The sequence below is a fragment of the Octopus bimaculoides genome, chromosome 3 (genome assembly GCF_001194135.2).
Source record: "Octopus bimaculoides isolate UCB-OBI-ISO-001 chromosome 3, ASM119413v2, whole genome shotgun sequence".
NCBI lineage: Eukaryota > Metazoa > Mollusca > Cephalopoda > Octopoda > Octopodidae > Octopus > Octopus bimaculoides.
This window is the reverse complement of record NC_068983.1, coordinates 119,671,870-119,695,612: the sequence shown is the minus strand read 5'-3', so window position 1 is coordinate 119,695,612 and position 23,743 is coordinate 119,671,870. Positions and strand designations below refer to the sequence as shown.

The window sequence follows — 23,743 nt, the reverse complement described above, 5'->3', positions numbered from 1 at the left end:
GGTGTGGTAAGTAGCTTACTTACCAACCCCATGGTTCCAGGTTCAGTCCCACTGTGTGGCACCTTGGGCAAGTGTCTTCTACTATAGAAGTGGATTTGTGAGTGGACTTGGTAGATGGAAACTGAAAGAAGCCCGTTGTATATATATATATATATATATATATATATATATATAATACAAATAATATGTGAGTATATGCATATATATGAACATGTATGTACATACCTACATCTACATGTATATATAGATGCATATATATATATATATATATATATGATTATGTTTGTGTGTCTGCATTTGGTCCCCCATCATTGCTTGACAACTGATGTTGGTGTGTTTACATCCCCGTAACTTAATGGTTCAGCAAAAGAGAACCAATAGGATAAGTACTACTCCTGGGGTTGAATTGTTCGACTAAACGTGGTGCTCCAGTATGGCCACAGTCAAAATGTATATATATATTTCATCATCGTTTAATGTCTGGCAAGGCAAGAGCTTTCACCAGACTTCTGTGTCCGTTTTGGCATAGTTTTTACAGCTGAATGCTCTTCCTACCAACCACTCTGCAGAGAATGCTTCCAGTTATTTTTGGGTACCCTCTCGTATGCTATGTGTGTGTGTGTATGAGGGGGTAGGGTACCCAAAAGCATTCAGAACCGTTCTCTGTGGGACAAACCCATTGCAGTTCAGACTTCTGCTGCTAGAAGCCACTTGATGCATCCCCCAGTCATCAGTCTCGCTCTCTGCTCCAAATCATTTTGGATACATTTCAATTTAATATTCACTCAGCTAAATAAGATGCTTGTATTTCCTAGAAATATGGAAACAGTAAAAGTATCACAACTCAGCTGACTAAATCTTCTCTACTCTAGGCACAAGGCCCGAAATTTTGGGGGAGGGGAGCCAGTCAATTAGATCGACCCCAGTATGCAACTGGTACTTAATTTATTGACCCCCAAAAGGATGAAAGGCAAAGTCGACCTCAGCGGAATTTGAACTCAGAACATAAAAACAGACGAAATACCGCTAAGCATTTCGCCTGGCATGCTAACAATTCTGCCCAGCTGACTAAATGACTAATCAGTATGTCTATGAAAGTCAGATGCAAACACACTGCTTATCATTTTAGTAGATTTTCAATAAGTGGACATTCATTTTGTCGACTAATATTTAGACAACAAATACTTAGTCTTCTATCAGATAACATTTATTTATTTATTTATTTATGTGTTTCAGCCAAGTGGCTGCGGTCATGCTGGTGCACCACATTGTGTAACAAAATTTGGGGGTTTGTTTGTCTTTAGTCAGTAAGTGTTATTTCCTATTTGCTTCCACTGAGAAATCAAAGGAAATCACTACTATTCCCTTCAAATTTTGTTTTTATGACCTGTTTTGAAACTGATCTATTTTTCATTACATTTCAGAAAGATTCAGTTCTGAGTTGCTGAAGCAGAAATATTGTTATAGCAGATATTCTGCTCAATATCACAGATTTGCTTGTCAGTTGCTTGACTGTAATCACTTGAACATGTCCCTTAATGGTTGACAATATGTGCATCTCTGATCATGAGCAGGAGTAGTGGGGAATCATCATAGCCATGTGTTGAGGGGGATTCTTTGGGGTTTGAATAAATGTAACAAAAGCAAAGTTTGAAGGAAATATTAGCCATTTTTCATACTTTCTAGGAGTAAGCAAATAGGAAGTAACAGTTGCTACCTAAGGACAAAAGTCATGTTACACAGTGTAATTGTTTAAAGATAGCCCTGAGGTATAGAACCAAGCATTATTTGAACATCCAATAGTTTTCATAAACTAACAGTTACCTACCAAGCCTACTACAGGAAAAGAATGAATTAATAACTTGGTCCTGTTGTCAATGTATTTTAGGCGGTGGTGGACAGGAAAAATCGAAGATATAAGAAGTGTAGGGAGAGAAAGATAAACTTTAAGCAATTTCAATCACTTAAAAATCCCATTTTCAATTTAATCAAACTCACATATCTTATCAAATTATAAACAGACTTGGCTGTGTGGTGAAGAAGCTTGCTTTGCAACCACATGGTTTTGGGCTCAGTCTCACTGTGCAGCACCTTGGGCAAATGTCTTCTGAGTAAATTTCATTGGGCAAATGCCTTGTGAGCAAATTTCATTGACAGAAACTGTGAAAACCTACTACACGTGTGTGTGTGTGTCGCATGCATGTGCGCATGTGTGCATGATCTCACTGCTTGACAACTGCTGGTAGTTTGTTAAGGTCCTTGTAACTTAACACTTTGGCAAAAGAAACCCATCGAATAGTTACCAGATTAAAGGAAGAAAAACAATACTGGATGCAATTTGTTCAACTAAAACCCATCCAGGCAGTGTTCCAGCATGGCCATAGTCCAATGACTGAAACAAGCAAAAAGTAAGACAAAAAATAAACTCTAGTCACAAAGCATTTCTTTTTAATCCTTGTTCATACATTATTGTCTTCTTTGGCTCTTTCAGAAATCACTTTGATGGAAGCAAACTACACAGTAGACCAGGAAATTGGCACCGTTACAATTAAAGGCAACAGTTTACCAAAAGATAAATTTGAGAAGAGAACAGTTTATTTTAATGAGGTATGTATACATATATTTGATGCTCTGTTTACATATTCTCTTTATTCATTTGAGTAAATTTCATCATCTTAACCCATTGTCTGTCCTGTGCATCACATGTGGTACAGATGGTATATTTCTCTGGTGTCCATGCATCATATATGACACACATTTGCAATTTCTTTCAACCATCAGAGTTATTTGGGCTTTTTGAAAAGAAAGCTTTATATTACTTGGAACATATGAAATAAAGGCTAACTAAAAGTCTGAAAATATACATGGATATTTACAACAAACACATGGAAATGCTTTAGACAGAGTTAATGATTTCTAACACAAAGTTTTTGTGAAGATGTTGTCAAATGAATCCTTCAGTTCATGTTTGGTCAAAGTTTGAGCACAGAAAATTTAAAGATGTAACTAAATATGACATAGCATTCTTTTCTTTGCACTACCAATTCTGCTACCTTGTGGATGGATTAAACAGTATTGTAACATATTCCCTTCTTTTTCACATTTTCTCCAATGAGGATAACACATGTCCTTGTCGAAGTCTTAAGTGTCACAAATGTGTCATAAAAATATTGTTAAATAGTTATAAGTATCATTTGCTATGAATAAAGTCATTTACATGTTAAATACTCTTTGAAGTCTCTGAGAATGCTCCACAATATGATTACTTCAGGCTGTGGGGTCAGATAAGCACTTGGGTTGCTGTGCTTTAGATCAAGCCTGAGACTGCTCAATTGCAAAATGGACTTCGTAACCCATTGGCCATCTCTGCATCCATGTATCCCATGCATATATACACGTGTGTACATGCTAGGAGGAATGGATACTGCATTTTTCAGCTTGAAATTGTGTGTGTGTGCATATGTGCATGTGTAACCATGCACATGTATTATCTGTGTGTTTTCTGGTTATTTTAATAGGTATTCTGTAACCCTGCATGAAGTAAGAGATGATTAAAAGAGTTGACATGAGAAAAAACTGTGAAAATGATGATGATGGTGTGTGTGTGTGTGTCAGCATGTACATGTGTGCACATGTGTGGAGAAGGTTTTTCAAAAGACATAGGTAGACAGAAATTACAACATTGCCATTTAACTTTCCCTCGCTCTGACCTTCTGTAGTTTAAGCCAAGATAAAAATCAAATTTGTTTTCCACCACCCTGAGATGGTTCAGACTAATCAACAATACTTTCTCAAATCTCATACAAAACTTAGTATTTTACCTCAAGGACCTAACCCTTACTATGGTCAGTTTGGCAGATAACACTATCTGTCTCAAAAGAATTATCTGCATGAGTAGACAGGTCAAAGAATGTATAGGTAACTAATGTACAGGCAGGGTTCAGGGAAATGCAATGTTTTGTAAATTCTCTTATAGATATTTTAATGTATTATAGATCAGGCATGGGCAACATATTTTGGAGAATGGGGTTACATGTAACATGCTTTATCATTAGGCAGGCTGCACTGCTAAAAATTTCAGGGTAATCTTTCATTAGGTGTACCAGTCAGAAAGTCCTGTGGGCTGTAATTTGCCCATGACTGTTGTAATTATTCATAACATTATTTCAATATGTTAATTATGTCTTTGATTTGATTCCCTAATCAATGTAGTTTAAAATATAATGCAAGACCAGATGAACATCTTGGCTAGCAGAGTTAAATTGTAGATCATTGACAAAGTATCATAAATGTCAATCAATAAAAAAATTAACCACATGAGGAATAATTAAATGTCTCAAAAAGTCTCAAGTGTCACAAATGTGTCATAAAAACATTGTTAATTTTTTATAAGTATCATTTGCTATGAATAAAGTCATTTACATGTTGAATACTCTGGTGCCAGAGAATATATAAATAAGCCAGAGAAAGATATTTGCTTACATGTTGCTCCAGTATGAACTTAATCATTATGGCTAAAACAGAGAAATTAAAGAACTTGACGTATTATCAATTTACTGGCAATTTATTATCAATTTACTGGCAATAACATAATGAGCATTTTCTTTAATGTTTTTATTCTGTTAGTGAACACTTCTGTTCCATACATTTGAATCTGATACTTGACTTGGAAACTTGAATAAAGTATTCTGCACATGTTTCACTCTAAATCCCCCAGCATAATCAAGTGCTGACTTGATGTGGCTAAGGACATTTCCTTCATTTTTTACAAAGGTGAAGACCAAAAAGGAATAGCAATGAGTTTATGAAAGTACTTAAGTGCATACCCTAAATACAAACTCAAGGAAAAGCAATTTGATTAAATTTCTAAATGTCAAAAGTCATCAAACTATTTTACAATGCCAAGTTTGTTAACATCTACAACTGAAACAAAACTATGAGGCACTGATGAAATTAGTAATAGAACATATCTGTGGAGCCACTTTCTAAAATTATTCAACACACTGTTGGCATTTTGTTACAAATGAAGATCACAGTGGTCATCGTAAAAGTACTGCAGAATATAAAGTAATAGAGCAGAAATATGAACCAAGAAGCAATTGAGTAGTTTTAAAGAATATAGAGATCTCATAGACTGGCCCAAAATGGTTGAAGCCAAATGTTTGGCTAATTTGATGACTCTGTCATACTGGCAACCTTTGTTAAAAACAGGACAAATGTCCTTTGCCACAGCAAAACAGAGTTTCATTATGGCATGTGAATAAATTTGAAACAACTGCAGAATACTTTTATTCAATTTTCCAAGGCAAGGATCAGATTCAAGCCTATGGTTTCATAGATGAACAAATTACTTCATTGCAGTGGTTCTAAAAAAAGTGAATGTTAACATTCTCACTCTCAGAGATAGGGCTAAGATAGAGAAAGGAGGTGGTGAAAATGAAAGCTTATCCAAGAAGAGGTTAGATTTAGTGTTACCACTGCCTTTGAATTCTTTGTGTTATTTATCTTCCATAGTAGGATATGACCCACTCTGGATTAGTGTCGAAGAGGCAAAGAGCATAAAACATTTGGAATCTATTAATGACTGAACACAACTTATCAACTTATATTTGGCTGCATAAGTTAATTAGATGATGCAGGATATTGTTTTAACAGACATTAATTGCTAATTTAATGGTTAATTGAATCTCATAATAAGTGCAATTAGTGACTATCCCATGGAACAAACAAACTAAAATTAGAATTATCTGGAACTGAAAAGTGACACAAATAGAAACTCGGGTCAACAATAAAAACCTTTACATTGTCGTTTGACCGACAAGAAAAAGCAACTAAAATATCCCTCAAATTTCACCTGTGGTCTTAGTAATGGCTGGACATGCTAATTAATTCAATCGTTGTTATGGTTAGGAAACTGGCCTTGTGATAAATATTCATTACTGAAGACTGTTGTAACAAGTAAATATGATGAGTAAGTGGCTCACAATCTTTTTGGTTTCATGGTACACTAGAAAACTAAATAGAAAAATATTCACTGCAGCACTTTACATACAAATTTGAACAAAACTATGTTATGAAGTTAAAAATTAGGTAAAATATAGAAATCTGTTACTGTATTTCATTAATTATACCTGTATATGAATGACAAAATTATGAGCGTGCATTAATATAGATTTTCTGAAAGATTAATATTTATTTTCTATAACATAAAGATGGATTTTCTAAAACCTTTGATTGTATATTTCTAATAATCTATGACACATCATTTGAGAAAACCTGCATTAAATGTTTTGAGTTAAGCATGAAGCATTGTTAAAATCTAAAAGTGAAGATTCTGCATAAAATAGAACAAAATACACAGCTGTTAGTGGTAACATCAATAGAAACAACATCCACATCATACTGCCAATAACAATCTCAAATAATATACCCGTCATTCAAAACTATACTAATGACCTTATCAGATTTCTTGAAAATCAGCTATCAAAAATAATGCAAAAAAAGACAACACACAACAAAAGTATACATATGTTCCACATAGAAGATGACAGTGACCTTCCTTTTTTCACTGGATGCCCAATGGATAAAATCATGAACTTGTACCTTGAAATAAAAGCAATATCATCTCACATGGTCTTGTGCTTGTGTGCATCATTAGTTACTATTTGTATTTGAAACTGAATACAAAACATCATGAACATATTTTCTCCATTTATCCTAGCTCAATATCATTATATTGAATTCTGCTTATGGTTGACATAGAATATTTAGGATTTTCACTTTCCATCTGCTCTTGGGGACATTCTTATTCCTCTTTCCAAATGTTAACAGTTTTAGTGAGTTGCTTTTAACTTTACTAAAAGCTAATTGAAATTTATTGTAGTTGTGCCACTTTTCATAGACTTAGCATTTTAACTTTGTCAGTCATGTGTTTCTCAGTTATAAATTTCATGACATTGTTTTTAAATACTTCAGTTTTTGAAGTTGCATATTTGAGATCAGATGACACAATCTAATCCATACATAAGTACAGTGTGGATGCTTTTTAAGTGGCACCTGCAATTCTGTAGTAGCCAACAATCTTGTTGCTGTTTGAAGCTAATAGTTATGCCCTAGATAGACAAATTACACTACCTGTTTTATAGGTCTGCCATAAATTGCTATGCCCAGATTTGGCTGTGTCTTATCTGTAGTGATGCTCTCAGTTTTGACAAGGTTGATTTGCAGCTAATATCATTGTAATAATAACAGCTTCAGTATAAGCTACAGATTGACAGGATTTAGAATTTGGTCTCTTCGATTCTTTGTCAAGAGAAGTGGAAGTTGGAAAGGAGACTTGCAAGAAATATAGTTTAGTTTCTCACTCTTCAGGATCCTAAAGTGCTACATACTTTTATGCTCATCCTCAGCTATTTTACAATGTCTCTTCTTTGATATCAATACCTCGGATCTTCCTTTCTACAAATCACAACAGATTCAGATGACTACATTCAATGACCACACTATATGCAAAAAATGTGTCATGGCTTCAACAAGCAACATTCTAACAACCATTAGCACCAGAAAAGCTTTCAATGCCATCCCTGACAGCACATTTGTGCACAAATACCCAACACCTTCTCAAGAAACAACATAAAACACTAATGAACAAACTGCCTCTCAGGTCACAAGCCTATATACTTTACAACAGTAATTTATCTAGAATCTGCAAAAGCACAATGATCTGATTTTGCTATTGCATTTTTCAACATATATCTATCCAACCATCATATTCCTCCATAAAACATATATACAGCCTCATACTCAGATAACATTCCATTTACATCTTCCTTCTATCATCCAGACACAGTTGTACAATTAATTTCTCCAGCCCGGCATCAGACTCCTGAGAACTTGGTTCCAAAACAACAGACTTAGTTGTATTTGTCAAATCCATCATCTCCCTCATAGCAACAACACTGAGAACATAAATCACTTCCAACCATCACAGTATAAATGCACTACACATATACAAAAGAAACAAATACTTAGAATTATATACACACCTAGAACAGTTACAGAACATATAAAACATAGTTAAGAAACAAAATAGTAGCAAGCAAAGAAATAGTACTAGTGTTCAAACAATACAATCAATCCAACATGGATTTTGCCAGTCCTATCATGGCTTTTAAACAAATCATGAACTACAAATAACATAAACCACACCCACAGACTACTTTCAGAACAAAACAAAGAATATTAAAAATGAAAAACACTTTAGATATACAAAAGCCACAATTTGATTTTGTTTTAACCCTCACAGTCTGAGTCACTGCATGAACAAACCCATGCAAAAATGTGACACACCTACAGCACTCCAAACACTACAACAATGTCATCTTAATACAATTCTCTCCCATTTCATGAGCACAAACACAGTAACCACATACACATAAAATAGCAGTAGCATCCATGCTGAAATGTAAATCAGTAAAATCAAAAGAGAAGTAGCTGTTGCTGCTGACCAAGTTAAACTAGCCTGTCTCTAATGTGACCATGACTGGAATCTACAAATGTTCAGATGAGCCAATAGAAGAATCTACACAAAAGCTTGATCTGCAAGAATAGCACTAAATTTCTCTCATATTTTTTAAAGGAAGGTGACATTAGACATGGAAGGACACAATGTAGTCTTGAATATATATAAAACATAAGATAGTTATGTCCAGAATGTCTTTAAACCTAAGTATGTTCAAGCTGTAAAGTATCGCCTTCATTGTTGTATAACTTCTTTGTTGCATAGCAGGTATCATGAAGTATGGATGGCACTTTTGAGTTTGCTATATATGCCTGTATTGAGCTTAGGGACTTGGGAAAAGGCAAAGACAAAACTGCCCTGGGCAGCATACACTGTATGTAAGCCTCTGATCTTGGACAGTTGATTACTTGGTTAAACCTGTATGCTGTAAATAAGACTGAGAATGTGCCATGTGAGAATTATCGCCTATTATTAGTAAAGTCTTAACTCTTTGGCATTAAACCAGCCATATCTGGCCAAAATATTCCATCTGTCTTATCTTCAAACTGACCAGATCCAGCCTCTCACACTTACCCTACAATGTTATTCTAAAACTAAACAATTACATCATTGAAATCTCAAAGCTGCAAGGTAATGCATGACTAATTCATATCAATGTTAATAAATAAGTATTACATTTGACAGAGAAATCTGAATGCTAAAGAGTTAAATGCTTCACAGTGAACAAACATTGGTTTGAGATGAACTGCAATATCAGTGAACTTTAAAGTATGGTCACAAAAAGGATGTTTAAAATTGTCTTTTACAAAGTAAATAAATGCAATGATGTAAATAACGTTAATCAAAAATGTAAAATATTTTTTTCAACATTTTTCTGTTGCTTTCAGGTTATAGAACTTGATATTGAACTGAAAACTGAACTGAAGTAAGTTAAATTTTGTTAAATTTAACTTTTTTTTTACCTAGAAAATATTTCTTATTTAAAATATCAGAATCAATTTAATCTTTTCGATTTTCTATTGCCACCAAATCCTCACTCTCATCATTTCACAATTCAGTAAAACTCCCAAATAATGAGATTTCTTTGTTTTGGTGATAAGAAACTGATTGAAAGACACAAGCCACAGCCTACTAAGTATTATTTCCCAATAAAAGAAATGATTTTTCAGGGAAATACAAACATTCCAATCAAACGTTATCAATATGTTACCCATGACAGGAATGTGGATCATTCTACACTCCCTAGGCTATTTATTTGCACCATGACTAAACAGTTACACTCCTCAGTTACTTCACATTGTTTTAAGAATACACACACATATACACACTCTATATACGAAGTATATACACTATTCATATACACAAAACCTTTACAAAAACATACTCACCCAAGTATGTATGAATTACATTCTGTTGAATCAGAGTGGTGTTGAAATGAATACCAAAGTAAATGAATTCTGAATACATTTATTTATATATCAGTTAATCCTGAACTGAGACATGCTTCTTTGTCGATAAAATTTTATTGAAAAATCATGAATGGTTAATATGATAAAGGAAGTTATTGTTGAGAATGGAAGATGAAATGAAAGTGATGAAATAAGAAGAATGACAATGAATGCTATTAGACAATAATTCCTGTTAGAAATTGTTTACCTTTGTTTATAACTGATTACTCCATAAAATAACAGAATAGTGCCACCCCAGTCATTTTCAAGGTTAGTATATCATTTTATTTGTCACAACATCTAGAATCCGAAAAAGTTGGAAGGAAGAACTGTGAGGCTTGCAATAAGGTCGAAAATCCTTCTGTAAAAAATTTACCTTGACACTATTGACACGATGCTCGCTCACCCAAACTTGAACTAGAGAGTTTAGTAAAACACCATCGTAAGCACACACACTCAATCAATAACTTTGGTGTGGTCCCTGTATCATTTTACACTGGTATATTGAAACACAAACAATACCTTTAAGTGGGATGGGGGATCTCTGTATGTTTTTCTAGATATTATGGCTAAAATATGCAATGTGATACACTGTTTTGTAGTACCAATATATTCTGCAAAATGAGAAAGATGCAGTCATTAATTCATCTTTCAGATGCATGCATAAATAAATAATTTTACATGGGTGAAATGATTAGAGAAGGTCTTCACAGTCATTTTAAGACACAAAAACCAGCTTCCTAACTTCATTCCTTGCTGAGATATCACATTCTGAAAGTCGCGAAACTTTGTGCTTTTCTCTGTTTTAAGCTGTGGCACTTACGATGGTTTGTTACTAAATGCCTCCGAATGTCCTGCGACAATTGTTGAAATCGAAAAATACTTTGTTGACCTAAAATAGTAAGCAGCACACAGGAAGGGGTGACTGAACTACGCACTACACACTAATGCATCTAAAAGCAAATGAGAGTGTTGGGTAGTCTGACCTGTGTGGCATTGAAATAGTAAAGGAAAAAGTTCAAGGACCACCTTGGACAGCACAAACACTAGCTATGTTACAGGTACTACAACTAGGTTTTGATTTCAGACTAAAACATTTCACTTTAATTCAGAAAGTTACAAACAGTATATAAGCTTACTCTGACTATACAATTCAATAAGCAGGAGCAGCAAAACTGAGAAATCATTATTATCTGTGGAAGACAATTAAGAGACCATTGGCCAAATTTTATTTTTTTACACAATCTTCTATTCACTGCATTTTAAGGTATATGAATTTAGAGTACGCTTATAAACAGACTATCTAAATATGAAAAATGTTCAAATATTTACATCTACACCATATTTTCGATAGTTTGATCTTTGATTGCCATCAGGTATATCATTTCTGGAATGTGTACATAGTAACAGATTTGATTCAAAGACAAAATCTTTATTTTGAAACTAAAAGAAGTAATGTTCATACCAACTTGACCCCTGATTGATTTTTAGATTATTTAATTTTATTTTTCACAAAAGGCGACCATATCAGTCTAATTTCAATGTTATATTTACAGACTGGATTTTCAGCAATATGCACAATTAGGATTTTTCTAACGTTCCATTATAGTTCTCTATTGATTATGCAAACTTCCATATACATGATTTTTTTTTTCTGTACCATATATTTTTGGCTATTCCTAACTTAGAAGTTTCTCTTCTCATTAAAGCAAATATTCCATTAGAGACTTCCCAATTTCTGTTTATGGAGATATGGATTATACAGATGCAGTTCTTATATTCAAGCTATTCCTGAGTAGGTTTGAATTTAAGGAATTTCCAAAGTCTGATGTTATTATTGAACTCAGTTCTGAAGTTATGTGTATTGTAAACTCTCTCAATGTTTCTCAGACTATCATTTATGGTAAAGTAGAGACACAATGGGACCCAGATTCACCTCTACTTTGTGCTTGAATGGGGATGTGGGTCTCTGTGATGACTATTTGTTGTTCAGGAATGTATTTATTTCTCAGGAAACACATTTTTTCTCTATAAACTGATGTATTGATGCAGATTATATTTCCTGGAAATATAAGGAATGGTAGTTCTTTCTTTCTTTTTTTTCTGAGACAACTGAACAGAATATGTAGAGAGTTCATTTGATCTATAAGAACTTCAATGTCTTCTCATGTTGCCAGAGTATGTATCTGTCAGTCAGGAGTCTTAACCAAGCTGCATGATTCAGCTTTATACTATTTAGAGCAGACGTGGGCAACCTTTTTTCAAAAAACAGGCCACATGAGGCATGAATTGTTATCAGGTGGGCTGTACTATTAAAATATGCAAGGTAATATTTTTATAGGTGTGCCATTCAGAAAGTCCTGTGTACCACAGTTTATCCATGACTGATCCAGAGCTAAATCATCAAAATATTCCTTGAAAATGTTAACGATGTACTTAACAATAACAGCAAACATATAAATGGAGTATAAACATATAAATAGAGTACTTTCAAAACTTAGCTCTATGTACTGTTGTGTATACACATTGTATTAAGACACCTGTGCACAATGGAAGATCAAACCTATCAAAACATAATGTAAATGTAAATAGTGAAATATATTTCATCTTCAAAGATAAAGCTTATAATCTCTGAAACATATAAATAGAGTACTTTCAAAACTTAGCGCTATGTACTGTTGTGTATACACATTGTATTAAGACACCTGTGCACAATGGAAGATCAAACTTATCAAAACATAATGTAAATGTAAATAGTGAAATATATTTCATCTCCAAAGATAAAGCTTATAATCTCTGAAAAATTATAATCATATTAACAAGAACTCATCTCAGATATTTAAGAATGAATTTTGGGTTATGACAACAACGAGGAGGAGGAGGAGGAGGAGGAGGAGGAGGATCATAATGACGATGACATAAAACAACAAAATCAGTGGCTAATTTGTCTGGCTTTCCATCAGTTACAACAAACATTCCTGTTGATATGATCAACTGTTCATGAAATTAACAGGCAAGTTGCTGAGCATACCACAAACATACATACTCTTAATGTAGTTCTCAGGGAGATTCACCATGACACAGTGTGACAAAGCTGGTCCTTTTGAATTACTGTGGTGGTGGTGATGATGATTTAAACAATCTTCTCATTATAAATGAGTTCTATTCATTAATTAAAATAAAGCAAGAAAGGAAAAAACAAACAAACAAATTAAACGAAATGAAACTAAAATGAAATCATTGTTAAAGTATGAATTAATAATTTCAGCCAGAAACCAGATTTGAGATATGGTCTCTGCCTCTCTGATGATGAGAAAGATTATTTAACTAACCGAAAGTGCCGAGTGTATGAAGCTTTGAATAATTTATTAGAGGATGATGCCCCACAAAGTCTTGAAGAGGTGAGTTGGATTTCTTTTGAATATATTTTAATGGTTTTAAACAAAGACTGGTGTAAAATACATAGGAACACCAGCTTCATGGAAAACAATTAGTAAATGAGACAGAATAGTTTACCAAGGTAATAGCTTTGTAATGACATAATTTGAAGAAAAATTGGTAGTCACTAAAAATGAGGTTTGAATGATGATCATGATGCAGCAGGAAATGAATGAATGAAGAACAATTAATCAATTATAAAAATGGTCATTTATTTAATATGAATCATGATATTAGTTGTTACAATATCAAATAAATGACACCATCATGACATTGTGTGTACACATTGTCTGTAAATGCAGTAAAATATATTTTGTTGACCCATGGTTCATTCTGTGTGAAAGCTAGCTTCATTGCTGTACTGCTAGAGAGTAAGATAGAGAAAGAGTAAAAGTAATATAGGCAGCTAGAGATAATAAAGTTCTACCTTCACACACATAGACATCAAAAGTTTGCTCCTTGGACAGCAGCTAAATTGACCAAAAGAAAGTGACTTAATATTTCACAGAGTATTTATAAATTGGGTAATTAAGTAGGTGAACCAAACAGAATAGATTTCTCTAGAATTATCTTTCTGATCCTTCCATGACCAGAGAAAGATCAAGAGGTCAACTCATCCTCATTAATCTCCCAGGGCAGAAAGGAAAAGACAAAAGACCAGAAATTTGTTTGACACCACCTAGCTGCTGTAGATGGTCATTAAAGCTTGTAGTAATTGTAGTAAATTGTTGGAGATTGAACCCTGGTAGAATTGTTGCAGTGCCAGAAAAACTGCTTTAGGGCATTTGTTCCAACACTTTACATTTTGAATTCCAAGTCCCATTCAACCTTTTGGAGTCTATAAAATAAAATACAAGTGAAATACTGGTGTTGATGGTATCATCTACATCTCTCAAAATTGTTGGCTTTGTGCCTAAATCTGAAACCATTACTGTATAGCTTCAGGACAGCAAAGGCAGGGAGCTGGCAGAATTAACACACTGGGCAAAATGCTTAGCAGCGTTTTGTCTGTCTGTAAGTTCTGAGTTCAAATTCTCCCAAGGACGATTTTGCCTTTCATCCTTTCAGGGTTGATAAAATGAGTACCAGTCAAGTACTGGGTTTGATGTAATTGATTAGCCTCCTCCCACCCAAAATTTGAGTAGAAAGGATTATAAGGATGGTTAGGCAGTGAGCTGACTTTTACTACAACCTCTCCATTTCTGGAAATTGTTATCAGTAGAAAACCATTTGATAACATAAATTTTTCTGAACCACCAAGTTATGGGGACATAAACACACCAACACCAGTTGTTAAATGGTAATGAGGGGACAAACACAGACACAAAGACACATATACATGTATATATATTTGGGTTTCTTTCAGTTTCTGTCTGCCAAATCCACTCACAAGGTTTTAGTTGGCCTAAGGCTATAGTAGAAGACATTTGCCCAAGGTGCTATGCAGTGGGACTGAACTTGAAATCATGTGGTTGGGAAGCAAGCTTTTTTACCACACAGCCACTCCTGTGTCTATGTGTATGTAAATATAATAAATATGATACCTTACTCAAGTGATACTTGAATTAATGCTCTAATGTAATAAGGTGTATAAGTGTGGTGAGGGGAAGGGGGTTCTACTAATACAGCCGCCATGGCACCAGTGCAGTTCTGGATTATCAAATATACCAGTGTATTAAAACTTGATCATGAAAATCTTATATATTTTCACCAATCTCTGTATCTTGTGACTTCTTTTTACCAGTCAAATGCAGTTTACAAATGTCATGTCATCTTTTAAAGAATGTCATCATATTTAAGAGTTTCTGAACCACCCAACCAAAACGACCAGCCTCCATGAAACCCATACCTTTGTTTAAAGTCCTTGGCTTCTTCAATGACAAATAGCTCTGGAATTGGCATTTCTTCAGATAACTTTCCACTGCATCATTTAAATAACACTGCATTTAGTTATAAAAGTTTTGATTTGGTTTCATGTTAGCCACATTTACATGTCTCTGAATCTGATATAGGTTGTTATAAATATTCCACTTGTGTCTGAATGTCATAAATTTTTGAGTAATTACATTCTCATAGCTGCCAGCATGACTGTGTGGTTAAGAAACTCACATTCCTTTTATTTACAGACTATATGCATGCATGCGTGGAGGCGCAATGGCCCAGTGGTTAGGGCAGCGGACACACGGTCATAGGATCGTGGTTTCGATTCCCAGACTGGGCGTTGTGAGTGTTTATTGAGCGAAAACACCTAAAGCTCCATGAGGCTCTGGCAGGGGATGGTGGCGAACCCTGCTGTACTCTTTCACCACAACTTTCTCTCACTCTTACTTCCTGTTTCTGTTGTGCCTGTAATTCAAAGGGCCAGCCTTGTCACACTGTATCACGCTAAATATCCCCGAGAACTACGTTAAGGGTACACGTGTCTGTGGAGTGCTCAGCCACTTGCACGTTAATTTCATGAGCAGGCTGTTCCATTGGTCGGATCAACTGGAACCCTCAATGTTGTAAGCGACGGAGTGCCAGCAGATATGCATGTATGTATGTATGTATGTAAAGATGCAATACTGCTAGGAGTCAAACTCACAACCTTCTGATCATGAGCTTAGGGTGTTAAGCTCATGATCATAAGGCTGTGAGTTTGACTCCCAACAGTGTATTGCATCCTTCAGCAAGACACTTTATTTCTTGTTGCTCCAGTTTACATAACTGGCAAAAATGAGTTGTACCAGTAATTCAAAAGGCCAGCCTTGTCACACTCAGTTTGATGCTGAATCTCCCTGAGACCTACATTAAGGGTATGCATTCTTGCAGCATGGTTAGTTGCTTGCCCATTAATTTCCTAAGCAGGCTGAACATTTATCATCATAACCAATGAAGAGCCAATCAATATATATTTATACATATGTATAAGGCACAAGTGTGGCTGTGTAGTAAGAAGCTTGCTTCTCAACCACATGGTTGCAGGTTCAGTTACACTGTGTGGCACCTTGGGCAAGTGTCTTCTACAATAGCCTCGGGTTGACCAAAGCCTTGTGTGTAGATTCAGTAGATGGAAACTGAAAGAAGTCCATCATATATATATATGTGCGTGTGTGTGTATTGTGTTTGTCTGTGTTTGTCCCCCTGCCATCGCTTGACAACCAATGCTGGTATGTTCATCTCCACATAACTTAGTGGTTCAGCAAAAGAGACCAATAGAATAAGTCCTAGGCTTACAACGAATAAGTCCTAGGGTCTATTTCTTTGACTAAAAACCTTTTAAAGTAGTGCTCCAGCATGATTGAAACAAATAAAAGAATGTGTGTGTGTGTGTGTGTGTGAATATAAACACACAGACGATTAAAGACAGTCACAAATCATCATATTCAAAACATAATGCCAATGCTATACACATTCTGTTCAGGGTAAAATGTTCACACTATTATACATGTTTCTCTGTGTGTATGTTTGTGGACATGCATGTGTATGTTTGTGGACATGCATGTGTATGTGCACATGTGTGTGTGTGTGTGTGTATATAAATACACACACGCACATATATATGTGCATATGCATACAAACATACATACTTGCACATACATACATAAATATGCATGCACACATGCACATACATATACACACCTAAGCACAAACATTACATCAGACTTTCCAACTATGTTCCACAGGTACCAAATATTGCCGTAATTGGATCTGGAGGTGGTTTCCGAGCTATGGTTGGATTCAGTGGAGTTCTCAATGCATTGCAGAAAAGTAAAATATTAGACAGTGTTACATATCTAGGAGGTCTTTCAGGCTCCTCTTGGTAAGTAACTGCTTGTATACATGGCTCTTCTCTAAATAATTTTATATCTATATATACTCTTAAATCTTATTCTAAAAGTAGTCTTGTTTGTTATAACCTCTAGGGCAAGCATGGTGATAGACAAAGAGGTACCTAAAAGAAACTGGAATTTTGCAGTATTATTTTATTCACTAAGTTTTACATGTTTACACTTTCATTGCCTTCAAAGTATTCTTCATATGCGTTTTCCACTGTTTGAAGCAGTGCTGGAACTCTTGTGGAGTAATGCCTTTTAACACCTCTATCGTTTTTTTCTTCACCTCTTCCACATCTGCAAATTCCGTAGCACCAGCTTTCATTGCCAGTGATAACCTTAAAAAAAAAAAGAGATAAATTGATGACGTTTAGAGAATGAGAGAATTGTCAATCTAAAAGTTGAGTTATTTCTCATAGCAAATTATAGATTTTTAAAATCATTTATGGAGAACCTTACCTTTGAGATGCAAATTTGAAAAACCAAATTTGTTTAGCCTGCCTTTATATAGCAGAAGAGAATATACAAGTTATTTGGGGTAAATCCCAGCTGTTTCCTCTTGAAGTACATCTGCTTATTCCAATATTCCAACCAATATGTATCCATAGTTGGTACTATATGTGAGTTAAAATACATATCAAAATTGAGAATTATGGAATACACACACACACACACACACACACACACACACACACACACACACACACACACACACACACATTGGGTGGCAAAGTGTGTATTTGTAAAGTGAGTTGAGAGTCACTCATTGCATTTAACTTTTCTGAAGTGACATTTAGTAAATGCCTGCCCTAAATGTCTGAGATAAGTTACGTTGCTAATATGATAGCAATTTTTCTGGTTATTAACTGCAACTTTAGAAGGAATCTTGTTTCCCTATATTTATGGCTGCACTTATAGTTTACCTTTTAACTTTTACTTGTTTTAATCATTAGACTGCAGCCATACTGGAGCAACACCTTGAAGAGCTTTATTCAAACAAATTGACCCCAGTACTTATTTTCCCTTTTTTTTTTCCAAGCCTGGTACTTATTCCACTGGTATATTTTTGCTAGATTACAGGGATGTAAATAAACTAACACCAGTTATCACTTGAAGAAACACAAATATGGCCTTAATTGTTTTGGGATGTAAAAGGTATTGTGTTTATTGACTATCTTCAATGGAGATTATTATGCTAACTTGTTGAAGCAATTAAGTATGGAAGGGCTATCAAGACCAAATGCCCTGGAAAACTGATGAAAGGGGTTTTGTTTCATCAGGACAACGATACATAAATGGTGATTTTAATCTAATACTGTTTCAATTGCATTCACTGATTTTTCTTTTAAAGCCCAGCAAGTTTTCTGCAATATCAGTGAATGCATTTTCCACTATTTCCTACACATTGAACCACAAATTTTGTTTTAGCATGTGACAAATATATACATGCCGTTGATCCCCCCACCCCCCATCCCACGGTAGGGAACAACATATATGTAATTCTCATGAATCACAGCTGCAATGATGTTTTCATCACTCAGTTATATCTATTGTGTTTTCACAACATGTCTATGAAGAGATTTTTCTCTCAGACAAAAAAATATCAGCATCAGGTCTTTCAGTAGTGTATATATATTTAGTATAATTTACACATGGCAAGTGATATCTATATTTTTCAATTTATATTACACAGGTATATTTCATCATTATATTCCCATAAGAAATGGCCAGAATCTCCGATAGAAAATCTCCATGAAGAACTGAGAAAAAATATAGAACCTAGCCTTTTGTGGTTACTTAAGCCAAATAGTATGTACCGATATATTGATCGAATAATGTTGAAGAAACGGACTGGTCAACCTGTTAGTTTTACAGACTTTTTTGGTCTTTTGGTTGGAGAAACATTACTGAAAGGGGTAACTTTTTTTTTTTTTTTTTCTTCCTTAATATAACATTTGTTTCTAAAATGCAATGTCCAGAAAATTTCAGACAATTTAGCATTAATTATTTTCATTTTCCCCAATTAAACTTAAAATTAATTGCAAAAGTGCATTAATCATAAAGAGAAACAATTTATCCCCAAACTAAATTATAACAAACTAGAATTCTAAATTCATCGTTCTTTTTTACATTCTGATTGTATAGTAAAACAAAGTATTGTTTAGACATAGAAAGAAGCAAGTATGATGCAGTGGCAAGTACCATACTTTTGCTAATTGTTTAAGATACCTATGTAGTCACAAACAAACATAGGCATGTTTTCAACCCTTCCATCCTTGTCTCAGTTAAGCATTAAAGATATGAAGGGAAAGATGGCTGCACCAGCATTCAGATGGCACTCAATTTGAGCTGAATGGACTAAAACAGAATCAAATGAAGTACTTTGCTCATGAACATAGTGTGCCACCCAGTCCAGTAATTGAACCCATGATCTTATTATCATGAGTCCAACATACTAAACACTGAGCAACATATCTTTATATATTAATAACACTATAATTTGTTTACAGTCAAATATGATGAATATTAATAACATAGTTAATGATTTTGTTTTTATCCTACTTATTGTTTATTAAGTTTTGCCAAAATTGAGTGAAACTTTCTGGATATGTTTATATACTTTTTTTTTTTTTGTTGTTTAGTTAATACATGATCTGTGGTACAATATAGGTTTCTAGCAAATTGAATTTTGGGGGACATAAGATTAAATAGTGTTTAGAATATAGTTTTAGGCTTTAGAGATGATAAGGTTAAAGGAAGGAAGTGAGGTTGGGCGAATTAAGTAGTACATAACTACTTGAAGAGACAGTATATCAGTGTACATATTGTTGCAATGTGTCGATGTGTAAAAGTTTTTGATCAATCTTATGTCCTTTTTTTCACAACATTTATTATATTTATATGTAATGTCTGAAATAATTTCAAATATTAGAGTATTACTTCTGTTTAGCTGATGCTCTGACATGAAGAAGACTGAAAATTGTTCAGAGCTAAATTATTTAATGATAACAAGGAAGTCTAGCCTTATACAGTTCAAGTTAGCCTACAGAATTAACAGAGAAGGTATTCATTTTCTGTTTCTGCTGTACTGAGCTGGTGAAAGAAAGACCCGATCCTTAGATAAAATGTCAGTCTATTTACAAATAACTTTCCCAGATGTGCTTGTATTTTCTCTGACAGCAAGGTGAATTGTGACATAGAGAATATATTGCACACAGTCACAATGAATTAAGGATCTGACATAATACAAAAGCTTTCATAACTAATGTTTATTCAATTTTTCAAATTTTCTCAAATCCTTACAATTTTAATCACCAAAAACTAATTGTAATACAATGAAAATTTTATCATATTTTGAAGCTAAATTATAGTAAAGCCCCAACCAGTTAATAAATCATGTTCTATTTCTTCAGAGACAAAAGAGTAAATTAAGTGACCAACAAATAAAAGTAAGAGATGGAAATATACCTTTGCCTATTTATACCTGTGTTCATGTCAAGAATGATGTATCAGCTAAATCATTCCAAGGTAAGCACTTTATTTTTAACTCAACATGAGTAATTACTTATCAAAGTCTTACATTAATCAAAATCTGGGGCACTATTTACCAACAGAGATTCAGTATTATGAGCACATACAAAGTTGGTAGAATGTGGATTGGAAAGAGCTCCATCATCAAACACTGCAATAGTATGGTCTAACAGTAACATTTCCATCCAAGAAAAAAGATGTTGAGCATGGGTAGCAATATTGCAAGGAAGATCTCAGACCAGACATTGTTGAAGGTTTTGGAGATGTCTAATTCAGCAACATTGCTATCATTGAACTTCTCAAGGGCAGGGACCTTTGGTAAGTGACATAGAAGAGAAGAAATCTGAAGCATATCTGGCTCTATGGAAGCCATATTGTTGATTACTGGAAAAGGAGAAAGATACTAGGTGATGAAATGTTGAAAAAGTAGCTATAAGTTGGCAAGGTCAGAGAAATTACTCTTTTAGAAGAAGGAATACACTGTGGTATGTTTTCAAACATTAAGATAGATACATTATTTACAATTGATGGATATTTGTCCTCATCTTGTTAGTTGTTAACACAATGTTTCAGCTGATATACCCTCCAGCCTTCATCAGGTGTCTTTTTGGGGAAATTTCGAACCTGGATACTCATTCTTAAGGTATTTTTCGATGTTATTGTTGTTATTATTATTATTATTATTATTATTATTATTATTATTATTATTATTATTATTCTGGTCACTGCTTGGAATCGAACTTGGAATCTTGGGCTTAGTAGACCGCGCTCTTAACCACTACACCCACGGGCATATGGCGAAGTGGTTAAGAGCACGGGCTACTAACCCCAAGATTCGAGTTCGATTCCAGGCAGTGACCTGAATAATAATAATAATAATAATAATAATAATAATAATAATAATAATGATAATAACATCGAAAAATACCTTATGAATGAGAACCCAGGTTCGAAATTTCCCCCAAAAGACACCTGATGAAGGCTGGAGGGTATATCAGCCGAAATGTGTTAACAACAAACAAGATGAGGACAAATATCTGTCAATTGTAAATAATGTAAATAATGTACATAATTCCTCATCTCTTAGATAAAGAACTGTATTGAGATAGATTCCTGAAAAGAAAGAGAGAGAGAGAGACTGAAGAGTTTGATGAGGAGAAAGGCTAGCTCTAGAGTGCATTGTTAGAGGATGATAGAAGGAAAGGCTATGACGACTAGCTCCCTTCTTGGATTAGAGTGGTTGGAGAAAATCTTGTTTTTCAGAAGGATCTGTTCATTTAGGACTTTTGGACATGGATAAGAATAGTTGTGAATGAGTTTTGTTAAAAGTATAAAGTGTAGCATTTAAAGTAAAGCAAACAGCAAACAGGGAGTCTTTTTCAGCAGAAGTTGTGAAGTGGTAAATAGGAGGATTCCACAATGCTATTATAGGTTCTCTTGGCAAAAAATCAAAAGCACTGCAGCAATTTGGTTCACAGTAAGGTTTGCATGAAAGCATCCTTTGCTCTGGCAACCAGATATTGCTGTGATGAGTAGAAGTCTTCTACTTTAGCCTCAGGCTGATCAAAGCCTTGTGAAAGGATCTGGTAGGTGGAAACTGGAAGAAGCCCAACACATATGAGTGTGTGTGTATGTGTGTGTGTGATAACTGGTGTTGGTTTATTTATATCCTTGTCACTTAGCAGCTTGGCATAAGAGACTAACAGAATAAATACTAGGCTTAAAAGACAAGTACTGGGATCGATTTGTTCAGCTAAAACTCTTCGTAGCAGTGCTACAGCATGGCCACAGTCTAATCACTGAAACAAGTAAAAGGCAAAAAGGTAAAGAGACTATATATCATGCTGTTTTACCTGTTTATCATAGCTGAAAGTTACCATAACAAACAAACAGACAAACACACAAAAACCCATGATACAGTTTATTATCAGTTTATCTGTGCCACTGGCATGGCAGCCAGTTGCCAGTGCTGCTTGACTGGCTCCTATGCCAGAGGCACGTAAAAAGCACCATTCAAGCATGGTTGATGCCAATACCACCTGACTGGCCCTCGTCCCGGTGGTACAGAAAAAGCACCCACAACACTCTCGGAGTGGTTGGTGTTAGAAAGGGCATCCTGTTGTAGAAACCTTACTAAATCAGATTGGAGCCTGGTGCAGTCTTCTGGCTTGCCAGTCCTCAGTCAAACCATCCAACCCATGTCAGCATGGAAAGCGAATGTTAAACAACGACGATGACGATAATTTGAATTGATGACTCTGAAAATTACACTTGTTTTTGAAGTTTATCAGAGGAGGAAGAGACAGTGTCAATGATTTTTGTAAATATTCTCAAACTGTGGCTGAATATTGAATTTAAACATCTGCAGGCTGAGGACTCTAGGATCCACTTAACTGCAGTTCCAAATTGGGTAAATTGAACAGTGTGTTTAGTATAGAATTTTAGACAGTGAAATATGATATGGATTACAGAAGGAAAAAGAGAGATGAGTGAGATAGATGGAGTTGGATAGATGAGATATGCTGATAATTAATAGCATGAGGATTAACAAATGCTACTTGTGATAATGACACTTGAGGTAACATTTATACAACAAACATCCACACACACATACACATACATACATACATACATACATACATACGTACATACGTACATACATATGTACATACATAGGCACATACACTTATACATATAGTGGAGGGGTGGAGTGAGAAATACAGAAACGGTCAGTTTATGAAGTCAATCTCTTTCTTTCTCTTTCAGTTTTACTAAAATTTTTCTCTTTCTGCAGCTCTCTTCTCTGTGTCATTCTAATTTCTCTCTCTGTCACCCTTTCTCCTTGCACACACACACACACACATACACACACATTCTCTCTCACTCTTTCTCCCTCTCTCCTCACACACACACACAAACTCTCTCTCTCTCTCTCTCTCCTCATACATACACACACACACTCTCTCTCTCTCTCTCTCTTCACCCACACA

At 34.7% G+C, this 23,743-nt stretch overlaps 1 protein-coding gene across 1 annotated transcript in view; it reads left to right on the top strand.

The window, feature by feature from the left end:
* The window catches only part of LOC106876643 (cytosolic phospholipase A2), a gene marked incomplete at its 5' end in the record, with an annotated part of 48,139 nt that overhangs the window by 11,523 nt on the left and 12,873 nt on the right, over window positions 1-23,743 (top strand). Inside the window, 6 exons of the mRNA XM_052966783.1 lie at window positions 2,492-2,607; window positions 9,409-9,446; window positions 13,238-13,370; window positions 17,073-17,209; window positions 18,916-19,138; window positions 20,636-20,750. Coding sequence (XP_052822743.1) covers window positions 2,492-2,607; window positions 9,409-9,446; window positions 13,238-13,370; window positions 17,073-17,209; window positions 18,916-19,138; window positions 20,636-20,750 — 762 coding nt within the window. The remainder of the gene's footprint in view (window positions 1-2,491; window positions 2,608-9,408; window positions 9,447-13,237; window positions 13,371-17,072; window positions 17,210-18,915; window positions 19,139-20,635; window positions 20,751-23,743) is intronic.